Consider the following 13,426-nt stretch of genomic DNA (forward strand, 5'->3'; position numbering starts at 1 on the left):
CATAGATGAATCAGTGTGATATATAAATGCTTCCTCTGATCTGAGAACTTCATATTTGGATTTCACGAAGTCTTGCTTAATTGCCAGTTAAAGCATCTAAGATCTAAATGCTCAGCCATCAAAGTAATAACTGTGGTGGTAATACAAATTTCTTTTTAAAAGTTTCCTCTCTTCATGATTTAAGCTGCTTAAAGTCCATTGAAGGAAATGGTTCTCAAAATACTGCTTTCATGTTCACGGCTCTCTCATCTCCCTCAGTGATAGGAAGTAGCAGGCACCGCAGCTACAGTGTTTGCTTTTTTTCTTAAGAGGAACGTGCTTGCGAGGTTTATGGCTTTGTTGTGATGTTCTTTTATTTACAAATGTGCACATTTTGCACAAGGAAGTTTTTCAGGAAGCAAAATAGCGTATCTTCCACTCGCTCTGCACAAATCAAAGACCTTCATTTCTAAAATTTAACTTGATGACAATTCCTAGCTTTGGTGCTTGGTCATTTATTTATTTAGAATACCTATAGCTCATTTAATAGCCCCAAGAGGTGGCCACAATGGCTTACAAAAGATTCCTAAAAATCACACTCAAATCTAGTAAAGCAACAAAAATTGCATGGTGTCCATATGAAACTACAGGTGCATTTCCTACTCTTTTGTTGTTACCCCAAGAACCAGTTCCCACAAAAATGCCCCTGAGACAAGGAAATAGAGCTGGATCTGTGCAAGGACATGATGAAACAGCTTCCCCTGAAACACAAGGCAAGTGTTACAACCCCAAAACTCCTCTTCTCTGGCTTGGATATTTTAATCTGAGCAAGAGAAGTCAAGTCCACTCTACGAAGAACCAGATGGGGAAGGAAGAGACAAATGACTTCACTCCCATGCTTTATCACACTGCCTCCACAACCACAAACCGGGTAAAGGTACGTGTGGAAGGAGGCAGCCAGGCAACCAGGTGGGTGCGGGAACAGTGATGTGGAGACTCACTCAGGATAAGGGCTCAGGCCCCATCATGCCCTTGGTGATATGATTATTTTGCATGTGGGAAACATTAATTTGGGTTGACGTTGCACCCAGAGCTATTTAATTATTTTTTAATTTGCAGAAATCCATTCATTTTCCAAGCCCATTTTCAAGATGTCTGACCAGGAGTTTGTCCCTTCACTATAAAAATCACCATGCCTACACTGGATAGCACACAATAACATTTGCATCACTGTATAGAATGCAACAGCAAATTTTAAGTCACTGAACTAAAGCATTAAATAAGGAACCAGGAATGTGGAAGTGAAGGTAATCCTGTTTGGTCCAACAAAATATATGAACTTGAATTTCTAACATGACTGTGTTACCTGTTTTAACTGCCCTGCTTTTTATCCTGGAATTCTGAATATATTCATGATCATATTAAGAATGGTTTAACACTCTTGTTATTGTATATTTTACATTGAGAACTGATTTCATACTTGTAAAATGTATTATATTACATGCCAGCTATGTCAGCTAATTATATTATATGGAACCACACATCCTTTTTTTAACCTCACAAGAGAAAAAGTGGCTTAAGGAGACAGTTGGGGATGGAAAAAATGTAAGCAGGAAAAGGCTTAAATGAACCCGCCTTCCCTTATTTCTCTATACCTCTTGAGTTTGCTTTTCTTTTTCTCTTGTGATGGCATCAGAGATGTCTTACACATCTTGTCTTAAATTTTACAAACACATGTCTCTTCTCTGAAAAGTGGAACCTCATTCAGTCTCTAGATTTCACCATGTTTTCATCTGCAGCTTGTTTCTTTCTTTGGGCTATAATTACGGAATTCAGATCCTAGGTATAACAGAAGAAAGAATATATAAAGGCAAACTAGTTATCTCTGTGTTGTTGTTTTCACTAGGGAAGCACAATGTTTTTGCTTTGAAGTGTTAATTACTTCATAAACTAGAAAGCCTGCAGGTCTGTACTCTGAATACTTAAAAAATTAATTGAAAATGCACCTTGTTCAGTAACCCATTCTTTAATACTTCCCAATGTCCTTCCAAATGTCTTCAATGTGCAATGCCAAAATTTGGCACCCCTCTGCCTCTCTCACACCATTCTGAATCATAGCTGCAGCATCCCCAGCAACACCCCTGAAGTTCCATGCCCAGTGCAACCAAACTGCTTGTGCTCCCCTAAATCTGCCTCTGCTGTGAAGCACCACCTTCCTGAACAGACAAACTCATAGACCCTTCACCTTGGTGGAATCTACACACATATAAAAACACTGTGAAAATGCTTTTTTAAAAGTTTTTGGAAAATATATCGAATTTACCATAACTCACATTTGTATATTGCACTTTAGAACACACTTAAAATGCTTAATAATAATAATAATAATAATAATACCCTGCCCGTTTGACTGATTTTCCCCAGCCACTCTGGGCGGCTCTCAACAGAATACAGTGGTACCTCAGGTCACATATGCTTCAGGTTACAGATTCCGTTAACCCAGAAATATTACCTCAGGTTAAGAACTTTGCTTCAGGATGAGAACAGAAATCATGCTCTGGTGGTGCGGCAGCAGTGGGAGGCCCCATTAGCTAAAGTGGTGCTTCAGGTTAAGAACAGTTTCAAGTTAAGTACGGACCTCCGAAATGAATTAAGTACTTAACCTGAGGTACCACTGTATTAAAAACACAATAAAACAACAAACATTAAAAAACTTCCCTAAATCAGGCTGCCTTCAGGTGTATTCTAAAAGTCAGTTAGTTGTTTATTTCCTTGACATCTGATGAGAGGGCGTTCCACAGGGTGGGCGCCACTAATGAGAAGGCCCTCTGCCTGGTTCCCTGTAACTTCACTTTTTGCAGTGAGGAAACTGCTAGAAGACCCTTGGAGCTGGACCTCAATGTCTGGGTTGAAGGATGGGGGGTGGAGATTTTCCTTCAAGTATACTGCAACTATATAGCTGAGTTTTCAGTTATTAGCCTATTATCCAGCCAATTACTGCTGTTAGGCACTGATCCAAGACTTCCACCACTTCATCTGGATTAGATTAAAAAGAAAGAGAGAGCAGGGTGTATTCAGCATACTGATTGGGCCTCGCCCCATATCCCTAGGTGACCTCTCCCTGTTGTTTCTTGTAAATGTTAAAAAAAAAACATTTCAGGAGCCTATAACATAGATGCCAAAGGGCCAAGTATAGCACTTCCTTTTGAAATTAGTTCTCCAGAACCATCATATCATTGTGTTCCTATGCCAGAGAACCTATGTGGAAGAATAGGTGGTCAGTGGTATTGAAAGAATGTGGTCAGTGGTATTGACAGCTGCTAAGAGAACCCAGAGACTTAGCATAACTGTACTCCCCACACCCTAAGGCCTGCCATCTTTCTGCCAGGATGCAAAAAAAAAACCAACAAAAAAAAAAAAAACAGAGGGTGACTACCTGTTTACACTCTTTATATGAGATGCAGGGGATTGGGAAATACTGATACATTGCTGTTCTTATTCCAAATATTGCACATGGTATTGAAAACCCTACTTGATTTAACTAAGATTCTTAGATCAAGAACTCACTGACATATTAACATATTCTGATCACTTTGATGAAGAATGAAGTCTCAATTTCAGCTTGCCATAATCATTAAGCATCTTATTTCTTTGCTGTGTGGGAAGACATGTCCAGTGAAGGTTAACACAATCAAATACGTTTCTCAGTTGAGTTCATTTGATACATTGACCAATGGAACCAATGTCCCTGTCTCTTCGGCTTCCAGGATCCATGACAGAAATAGCACAATATGTGGGTAGCACCACATCTGCTTGCTTTGGGCATCAACCCATGGGCTCTGGCCTTGTCTTTTATAGAACTCTATAGTGTTCATCTGCATCAGTGTCCCAACAAGATCAGAATTATTGGATTGTTAACGTTCTCTGATACATACACAATATAGGTTTGTTGCTGGATCTTGTAGGGCAGGTCTGAAGCATTAATGGTGCTAAAATTTAGTAATCAAATGGAATTCTGAGGCAGGAGAATAAATATTTAAAGAATCAATAATGGTAAGTCTGTTTTCGAGGAAGATGTCTGTATCTATTCACTCATAATACTTTTATCTTGCCATTCCCTAAAACAATTGCTACTTATGCTGGCAACTTGTGCGGAAATATGATTTTAGTGTTTCAGGAAATAAATTACTATTAACTGGGGTGGCACAAAGCCATCTGACAATTTGGTTAGATTTGTTTGGTTAGATTTGTAGTCCATTCTGGGTTGTTGTTTTTAAAGCTATGTTTATAGAGTAAATGCAATAGCCACAAATCACCTGAAACTCTTCTACTTTGATATTTCAGTAAATAAAAGGGGGTGGGGACATAGCAAGGGTTATGTTTTGGAAAGTGGAAATTGAGACTGCTGGAAAAGATTGGTCCTTTTGTCTGCATAAGCTTACCTAAATCAACAACTTGGGCAGGGAGCTGCCTTATCTCCTGCTGTAAGGAGCATATCCTAAAATGTATAAAAGATGACCAGTAATGTGCATTGTGGTCCTTATGTAAGTGGTGGAAGAGTACATTGGCTTAGCTCCAAAGAGACACTTGCAGAAGGAGAAGGAAATTCCACTAGCTCAGGATGGCAATCCCAATGTCCTGAGTTCCTCCTCCCTTTACAGCAGGTGTGGTTGACCTGTGGCTCTCCCTATGTTGCTGGACTACAATCCCCATCCTCTCTGATCATTACCATGCTGCTTGGGGTTGCTGGGAGTTGGAGTCCAGCAACATCTGGTGAACAACCCCTCCACTTCAGCCTGGGCCTCTGACTGTCATTCTGGAGGGTTCGCTTTTTGGAGTTCACGGAGCCTGTAATGGAGTGGAAAGCCCCAGTCATGTGCCAGGAGCTTCACTCTCACATCTCAAGAGCTAGGTCTTTGTTCAGTAGTCAACGCAAAAATCACAAATAATCTGGTGCTCTCCTACTTTGATGTTTTGAGAAATAAAAGAAAGCCACAGCAAGCTTTACATTTTGGAAACTACTACTACTACTGGGAAAGATAATTCTTTTGGGCTTCATTTTTAAGGATCACATAAGTTTACCTAATTGCTTTCTGTGGCAGTGATTCTTCTGAGAAAAGCAGGAGGCTATACAGGAAATACCCATAAGAGTAACACATAATTATTATTACTAAAAGAAACCTTTTACTGGCTTTTTTAAACATTGGTTTAAGAAAGATTACCAAGATGGTCTTAGACATCATTTTAAGGCATCCTTTAATGCTTACTGCTCCAATATTTTATCGGAGGGTTGAATGGCTGTTCAGCAAGATTAAGCTACTTAACATTTTGGCTATGTTCCTACTCCGTATGGTCACAGTAACGGTGCATGGAGGAATCACCAAAGGGCATTACAGAGTCCTGTTTCTATCTCTATTCACACTAGGCTACGACAAAGAGCAAGAGGTCTCTGTATGTGGAGATCAAAGGATGTAATATCTTAAAACTGCCATAAAGTGATAAGCAAAGTTATGCATCCACCTGACAAAGTTGACAGCATTAGTAGATACAAAGTGGATTCAAGAACTGCTAGGAGTAGCCAAGTTAATCCCTTGCAGCAAAAGTAGCATGCCTTGTGGCACCTCAAAGACCAATAAAAGTTTCATTAATTAACTACAGTCCACTTCAAGGTGATGACACACTGTGCTATATTTCATAGAATCATAGAGTTGGAAAGGACCCTAGGGCTCATGTAGCCCAACCCCATGCAACGCAGGAATCTCAACTAAAGAATCATTGACAGGTGGTCACCCAATCTCTGACTCTATGTGAATTGGGAGAAGCTTTGAAGGTGTTGGACCAGAGTATGGAGACTGATAAGACAGAGATGGGGGGGGCAGATTTTGTGTCCAGAAATTAGGGGAACAATCAGTGCTAGAAAGGCTGGTACTTGCCTTGAAAGAACAGGTATGTAGCTACTTGATTTAATGTGTCAATGGAGGCCTAGCTGACATCTATGCAAAGGAGTACTTATGCACAACTTTTGACTAGTTCAGAATGCTAGGTTGCTTGTTGAGGAGCAGAATCTCTTGCCTTGACTACCCCATCCCTTTATAACACAATTGCAGAGTGTGTGTCCTTGTTGGATCAAGGGCTTCACTTAAGTAGCCCTATAACCTGCTGTGCCTTGGCATATCAACTCCTTTGAGTAGTTATGTGTATTACTTGCAGTGCCTTTGAGTAGTTCTTCTGCATATGTACTGTATCACACTGATCTGAGCATTACAGCTTTGAGGGGTGGGTATCTGAGTTTGGATTCATGATCAAGTGGGGGCCAAAACACATTTGATACTTGAAGAGCAGTAGGTTTATAGCAGCCTTCAAAATTGCTATTATTCATGGCAGAACTGTAATGTTAGTTTAAATTTTTGTAATGTTTTAATCCTGGTGTCTGGCTGCCCCGGGCATCTTTCGGAGGAAGAGCAGAATGAAAATCATCATCATCTTCAAAGGTTGTGCATACATAGGTTTTACAATTTCACTCATCAATTTGTATTTTCACTTGGATTTCTAAATATGCCTAGTTCTGTTGTTGCATATTCGGAGTCACTTCTACAACAGAGGCGTAGCTTGGGAAGTATTACTTGCATGCCTGTAAGCAATTATCAGTTTTAAAACATATTATGATGTACCCAGTGGCAGTATTGTCATAACTGAAAGTTGATCTGTTTGCATAAGTAACGGCATAATGAAACCTCCCCACTCAGCAGACCACTGACCTCTACACCTTCTGCAATTCAGTTTGTCGAGTTACACGCCAACTCTCAAAAACTGTTTTACAGGGATCAGGCAGGCCTCTTAAGTGGGTAGGAGGTTTGAAGAAAATCAAACTCCCTGCTTCATGTTATCAGAAATTGGGTGCAAGCCACTGAGGGTAAAAACTCTCTTTATTTTGAAAGTAACCAGTAGCCCACATGTTTACTGTCTCTGTTTGTGCCATTAAAAGATTCCAACACATTTGCAGATTGTTTTTTTTTTAAAAAAATGTACATAAAACTGTCAAGATTATTGCTGTAAAAACGACTTTTGCAGTGCAGGTTCAAATTCCCTTCCAGCAGTTGACAGAAATTGATTAATATTTCCTTAACGGTTCTATCTTTTGTTTCAGGCATGAACACTAGCAAGAGCGAGAATGTCAAAGAGCCCCCATTGAAGCCATCCCGGAGATCCTTGCCATGCCTTGCTCAGAGCCAAACACACCCGCACAGCCTCAGCAAGCATTCCTCATTCCTGCAGCCAAATCGAGTGCAGCCTCAACCTCAGCTAGGGACTGCAGGGACATCAACCGCTACCGTCGATGTAGTGTCAGAACGAGGTGAGCTCTGGCACACTGAGGCCACTGGCATTCTTCCACATCTGTGATACCTTCTGAACGTAGCAAACAAAAGGAACGGGGCTGTGTGATATAAACAGTGACCTGAATGTAAAATGTTTATTATGCCTTTCAGCTAAAGTGATGGAAACCTTGGAAAACAATTTACTCAAATTATCTAATACAGAATACAGCGATCCGTTCTTAGGTGAGTTTGCCCTGTTCAGTTATATTCTATTGTGATTGCTCAAAATAATCCCCCTTTCCTTCCACTTTGGACAACCTAGAGCTGAAATGTGAAATTATTAACCTCTGAAAGATTCATTTTAAAGCAGCAGTTGAAATCCTGTGTGTTGGCCTTTAATTCTTCTCTGGTAATTCAACTATGTAGGCCGGGGGTGGGGGGCCTCTAGAGCACAGGCCAAGCAAGTTGACCCATGTTTTCCCCCAACCACATTCACGTCCATAAACCCATTAGCTGATGTCATTCATGATGAATACAAGGATGGAGTTAAATCCTGCATTGGCTATTCCTGCCAGTTCCCACAGAAAACAGCAGTGCACAACCAATCTGAGCAGGATTTAACCATCACTCACCAGCTGATGAGTGTAGCTTAAATCTTCCTGAATTCTGCAGGATTCCAAGTAAACCTCTTCCTGATTCAGTAAGGAAATGCAAATCTATATGGTAGGGGTGGGGAACCTTTTTAGACCCATGGACCAGATATATATCGGGATCTGGCTCTTGGGCCAAATTTGACATGTGAGTGGGGCTCCCCACCTGTCAATCATGTGATGACATCTGATGAATGGGAGGGTGGGATTAAACCTTGTGTTGGCTGTTTGTGTCTGCTCCCAGCAGAGATCAGTAGTATGCAGCCAAGCTGAGCAGAATTTAAGCCCCTCTCATCAGCTGATTAGTGGGGGTTAAATCCTGATTAGTGGGGGTTAAATCCTGCTGAGTTTGGCAAGATTCTATGCAACCCCCTTTCAGATTCAGGAGCAAGTTTGCACCTCAATCCCCTGCTAAAATGGAGGGTCCCCTCCTTCATTTTAGTAGAAGCATACATTTTGATGTGATGGGATCTCTCACTTAAGTCGTACATATTTAGGTTAAGAACAGAAAATGTGAAGGTTGGTTCAACAAAGTTAATCCATTGTGTGTAATTCTGTCCTGAGCATACAGGCGACTCCCCACTTATGTGCGGGTTACGTTCCGGGGGCCCGTGCACATAAGTGAAATTGCATAAAATTGGGATTACCCTCTAGACACCCTTTAAACACCCTCCTTGCTGCTCTCTCTTCAATCCATTCCAAAAAATGCTGTATCTAATAATATTCACAACTGGAATTGAAGCTCTGGGGCTGGCAGGAGGCTGGAGGATGCAGAGGAAAGTGATTGCTGCTGCTGTGCTATCCCACATATCAGCTGTTAGGTGGAGAGGCTGAGCAGTACAAAGCCCCGCTGTGTCTCTTTGGGGCTTCCTGTACCCTCATTGATGTCCTCTTCAGACTCCAGGTAGGGTCCCCTCATGAGCCTCAAATTCTGCCCAGAGCTCTCTTGCTATTTCTGGGTATGAATTGAATCATTTAATGATTTTCCGGTGCTGCGCATATACATGGTCACAAATGAGTAGAACATGGAGCAGTGCGAGGGTGCCTGTACTTACAATTGCAGCTTCAGACTTTGTATAGAGGTATTTTTGTTTTTAAGCTGTAGCCTCTGATCCACAGCATTTCCACTATCACAAGACCTATTAAATGGGGCTTGTTCTTCTTGTGAAACCCTCTAGCCACGGAGGTGTTGCATGAAAAAGTCAGGACGACATGACTGCAGTCACTCTTGGAATGCTGACGGGGCTTACATAACCCCTGTGATTAATGACTTTCATTTCTTCAGTGATCTTCTACGAACTGCCCCAGGAGGATATTAAAAGATGGATCTGAATTAAGTGTGTGAGATAAATATTTAATCATGAAGCTTCTAGGAAGGACAAATAAAAGGGGAAACGGTATAAGCTCTGTACAAAAGAAGGCAAGGAAGCACGGCCACTGAAGCCATTAGTGCAAAAGGCTAAATTCCAGCTGAACTTTGAGCCAACAATACAATAAGATGGAATTGCCATGTTTAGAAAGACAAGGTGCTCTGAATGAGTGTGGATAATAACCTTGTCTCATGGTTTGGATGTGTATGGGCAAAAAAATTGTTGATGATAATCTGATGGGTGGAGAATCCTATTGCAGGGAAGCAGTGGCTAAAGATTCAGTTCTGGGGCTTCCGGATTGGCGCCATCGCCGAATGGCGGACTCCCTCCGAGCTCCGGAGGGAGCCTGCTCGGCAGGGGTTGGGTCCCGCCGCGCCGGCGACGCGGGGACCCTCAAAAACCATGGGCGCAGAAGCCCATGGACCTGGTGACTCGGTGGGCACCGTTTGCGCCCCCCGACCTGCGAAGGAGCCTTTTTAAAGGCTGCGGTGCGGGGGATGGGGGGTGGTGTGGTGCTATGAGTCCTCTGCTTCCCCTGCCGAGCGAAGCCGCATGCCATTTGACGGAGAGCGCTGACTTCTTCCATTGAAAATTTGGACCAAAAATAACAACCCGTGAGTAATTGGAAAATCGGATTTAAAAGGAAAAAAAATTTTAAATTTGGAATGAGCGGGGGAGGTGCAAAAAGGAAGTCCGTCTCCCCCCTGCTGTAGAGGATTTAAAGCAAGGATCTGACAATTAAGATCGAGAGAAGAGTTTGTTTTTTATTGATAAAAGTTATTAATTTCACGATGGAAAATTATAAGATTGTGCTGGAGGAGAAAAGTGGATTGTGTGGGCTAAAGTGCAACCCCCCCCCGGGAACCGGGAGTGATCCGTGAGAGCGCCTGGTGAGGAGATATAGAGATTTTGACAGCTGTCAAAGTAGCTGTCAAAGTTGGAAAATAAAAAGAGAACTTTGTTACGATGACTTTGCCGGTTAGATTCGTTACAATTTGGATATAAATTGTTGAAAACAAGGGATAACAAGCTACTTTGACTTTTGGGTGTGATCTGGAAGGAAACTGAGTTACCATAATCCCTCTAGAGGGGGCTTTGGGACACTACAAGAATCGATGTAAGTGGAAAAATACTCATGGAATTGAATAAGACTTTTTATCTCCTGGGAAAGCTGCAAAAATGAAACATTGTTTTGTCTACAGAGGTCTCTACACTAAAGGAGACAATAGATATATCTATTGAAGAACGGAAGGGACTTGACGCAAGTTTTTGTTCCTGAATAAATAAAGCCTCTGTAGAGGAACTAGAAGCTTTTGGAATTAGAACGTTTTTGCAGCGGAACAGGAAAAGAAACCAGAGGAAAGTGAGGAAAGAGAACAACAAGAATTGGACAAAGCTGGAAGTGGGAACATTTGGGACATTCAGATTTAAAAGGACTAAGAAACAAAATTTGAGTTTTATTCTTAAACATAGAGATCTGGATGGAAAAAATGGACCTTCTTGAGATAGAGTTTTCCCAAGATTGGGGTTTGAAACTAAAGACTATTAAAAAGATGGCAAAGACTATCAAAAAGACGGCAAAGTGGAGTTGAGAGAGATTTGGACATGGACGTGGGGTCTCCAGGCTGACAGCAGATTTGATGGACATCGGGGATCGAATCCGGGAAAGGGGGGAGGGAAATTCGGAATCCAAAGGGTGTAAAATTATATTTTGTTCTTTATTCCTTATTTTGTTCTGTTCTGCGTATTAAAGAGGGGAATTCATGGAAGGGAACAGGGGTCGATCTTAGGGGGGGGAATTATTTTTAAGTTGAAGGACGGTTTAAACATTGGATCAATGATAATAAGCTTAAAATCTGGGGTAAGAACTTGTTGAACTAATTTAATGGAAATGGAATACAAGAGGGGGTGGGGTGAGGAAGTCCTGGAAGGATGTTAAGGAAAGTAAGGCCTAAACGCAAATGTTTTTTTCTTCTTTTTTTTCTTCTTTTTCTTTTATATTTTGGATTTTTCTGGAAACTTCAATAAATATTATTTAAAAAATAAAAATAAAGATTCAGTTCTGGAACGATACGGTTCATCACTGATAAAATGATTCAGATTTGGTCTGAAGAATCTGTAATCCAGCAAAGCGAATTCCGCTTTCCAGCCACCTATCATAGTTAACAAGATATCTGGGGATCCACACACCCAATTTTCGCAGCCCCAGGCCTGCAATGCAGACGGGAGGCATATGGCAAGCTGCAGGCATATCTGATGGTCTGCAGTTGATTTGACTCACAGGTTGCAAAGGCATAATTATGTGCTGCACTGAAAGAATGTGCTACTTGTAAACTTTTCTTTCCTGGTTTGCACATGATGAGACAAAGTTTAAAGGTTCTGTGGTTTGTAACAAAAAGGAGCTTCCCATTATGTCTCATACAGAAACAGGGGTTTGTTCAAGCCACGGTATATTATAGCAGTCTACACTGGGCTACCCTTGATGGTCTGTAAACTGCAGCTATGCAGGGGGAAGGGGAAACTGGCAAAAGTCACCACCCCATTCATTCATTAGAAGGTTTTAGCAGATTTCAATCTTTCCGCAACTGGAAGGAGACTTTCTGTTCATGGAATAGACAGTCTGGATCCAGACCTCTGTTTTGAATGTGGTTACTTTCCATTATATACAAGTGCTGAAATTTATATATGGTAGAAGCTTCACAGAGAAGTTTTATGTACAAAGACATAAAGCATGTTCCCTCTTTAATAAGAGAAAACACGGTTTACTTTTAGACACACAATGGAAACACTCCCAACACATCAATCAGTTTGTGGAGTAATCTGTAGAGTCAGCATATTAATTAACCTACATGCCACCTTGAGATTTCAAATAAACTGCAAGAAAGCTTAGTAAAGCTGTGTTTAAAATGTTGACCATGTGCATGAGCATAGGAGGCACTAAACAAGCTTTTCTTGGGGGAATGGCTGTGCATAGATAAAATCTGCGAAGAATCTGTGCTTTGGTTTTTAAAGATGACACAGTTGAAATCATCAAAGGACGCCGAGTAATTAAAGGAAATCAATGTTTCCTTTACTATTTGATGTTCAAAATCCGTGTGAACTACTTTTAGTGGATCTCTTTTCTTTTCTTTTTAAGTTTTAAGAGATAGCAATCTTTGCATCCCAAGCAGTAATGATTTTTTGTATATGCTATAATTTAATTTTCAAATTCCGTTTTTGTGGGCTCCAGGATCACTGGAATGGTGCAAATGTAACTGCTCCATGGCTGAGAGTTTAAAAATGTGCTGTGGATTTGAATGCTCCCTTCTCTACTCCCAGTGAATTCTGCCATGCCTTCCACAAATTGTTGTAACAACAGCATTATATGTGCAATACATCAGCATTAAGAATATTTACCAGGCCTGTAATTAGATAATTAGATTTTGTAACCAGGATTTAAAGCAGATATGAATCCCACAGTTATTACAAACCAGGGAGAACTGGGTGAGAGTATGTGAGGCCATTCTAATCAAGTTGGGAGTTTGTTATATCTACATTAGCCAACAAAATAGGAATGCTAGTTTCCTGATGAGATTATAAGTTCTGCTATTTCTAGAACATAATTTGTCTGAAAATTGGTAAATAAGAACCAGTGAGATTCATCCATGAATATGGGTTTAATGCACACCAGAAACTTCTGCAATAGAATCTGAGAACTTCCTTGCCACTGTAATATCCTAGATTGTAGAATATATTCCTTTAGTAGATTCAGGGACTCCCAGCTCTTTGGCACAGAGATCATTAGTGCTATTTTTAGTATTCTGAAGTTGCCAGCATCTGTGTCACATGCATATTAATAGCCTGCCATGTTCTCTTGCATGCCAGCCGGTGAGTTTGAATTTGGGTACTCCAAAAAATAAAAAATAAAAAACTGTCTTCTTCAATATTTCACCTTGGTCATGAAATATTACTTATGTACTAAGTTAAACTAAATTATAGATGATGATACTGCATCATTTGGATGGAGTGAAGTGTTGTGTGTGGTCATCTAAGACACAATTAATTCATGAAAGAGTAATTGAAATAAGGGACTCGGTGGAAATCAAATTACTTTTCCAGACAGCAAAGATGC

At 40.8% G+C, this 13,426-nt stretch overlaps 1 protein-coding gene across 4 annotated transcripts in view; it reads left to right on the plus strand.

The window, feature by feature from the left end:
* ANO3 (anoctamin 3) overlaps positions 1–13,426 on the plus strand; it is a 230,651-nt gene that overhangs the window by 124,352 nt on the left and 92,873 nt on the right. For all 4 annotated transcript variants that reach the window (XM_081834540.1, XM_081834541.1, XM_081834542.1 and 1 more), the window contains exons 2-3: positions 7,127–7,333; positions 7,467–7,538. In XM_081834540.1, the coding sequence (XP_081690666.1) occupies positions 7,127–7,333; positions 7,467–7,538 (279 nt within the window). The remainder of the gene's footprint in view (positions 1–7,126; positions 7,334–7,466; positions 7,539–13,426) is intronic.

This window comes from Podarcis erhardii (assembly GCF_964252035.2).
Source record: "Podarcis erhardii genome assembly, chromosome: 1".
NCBI classification, from domain to species: Eukaryota; Metazoa; Chordata; class Lepidosauria; order Squamata; family Lacertidae; genus Podarcis; species Podarcis erhardii.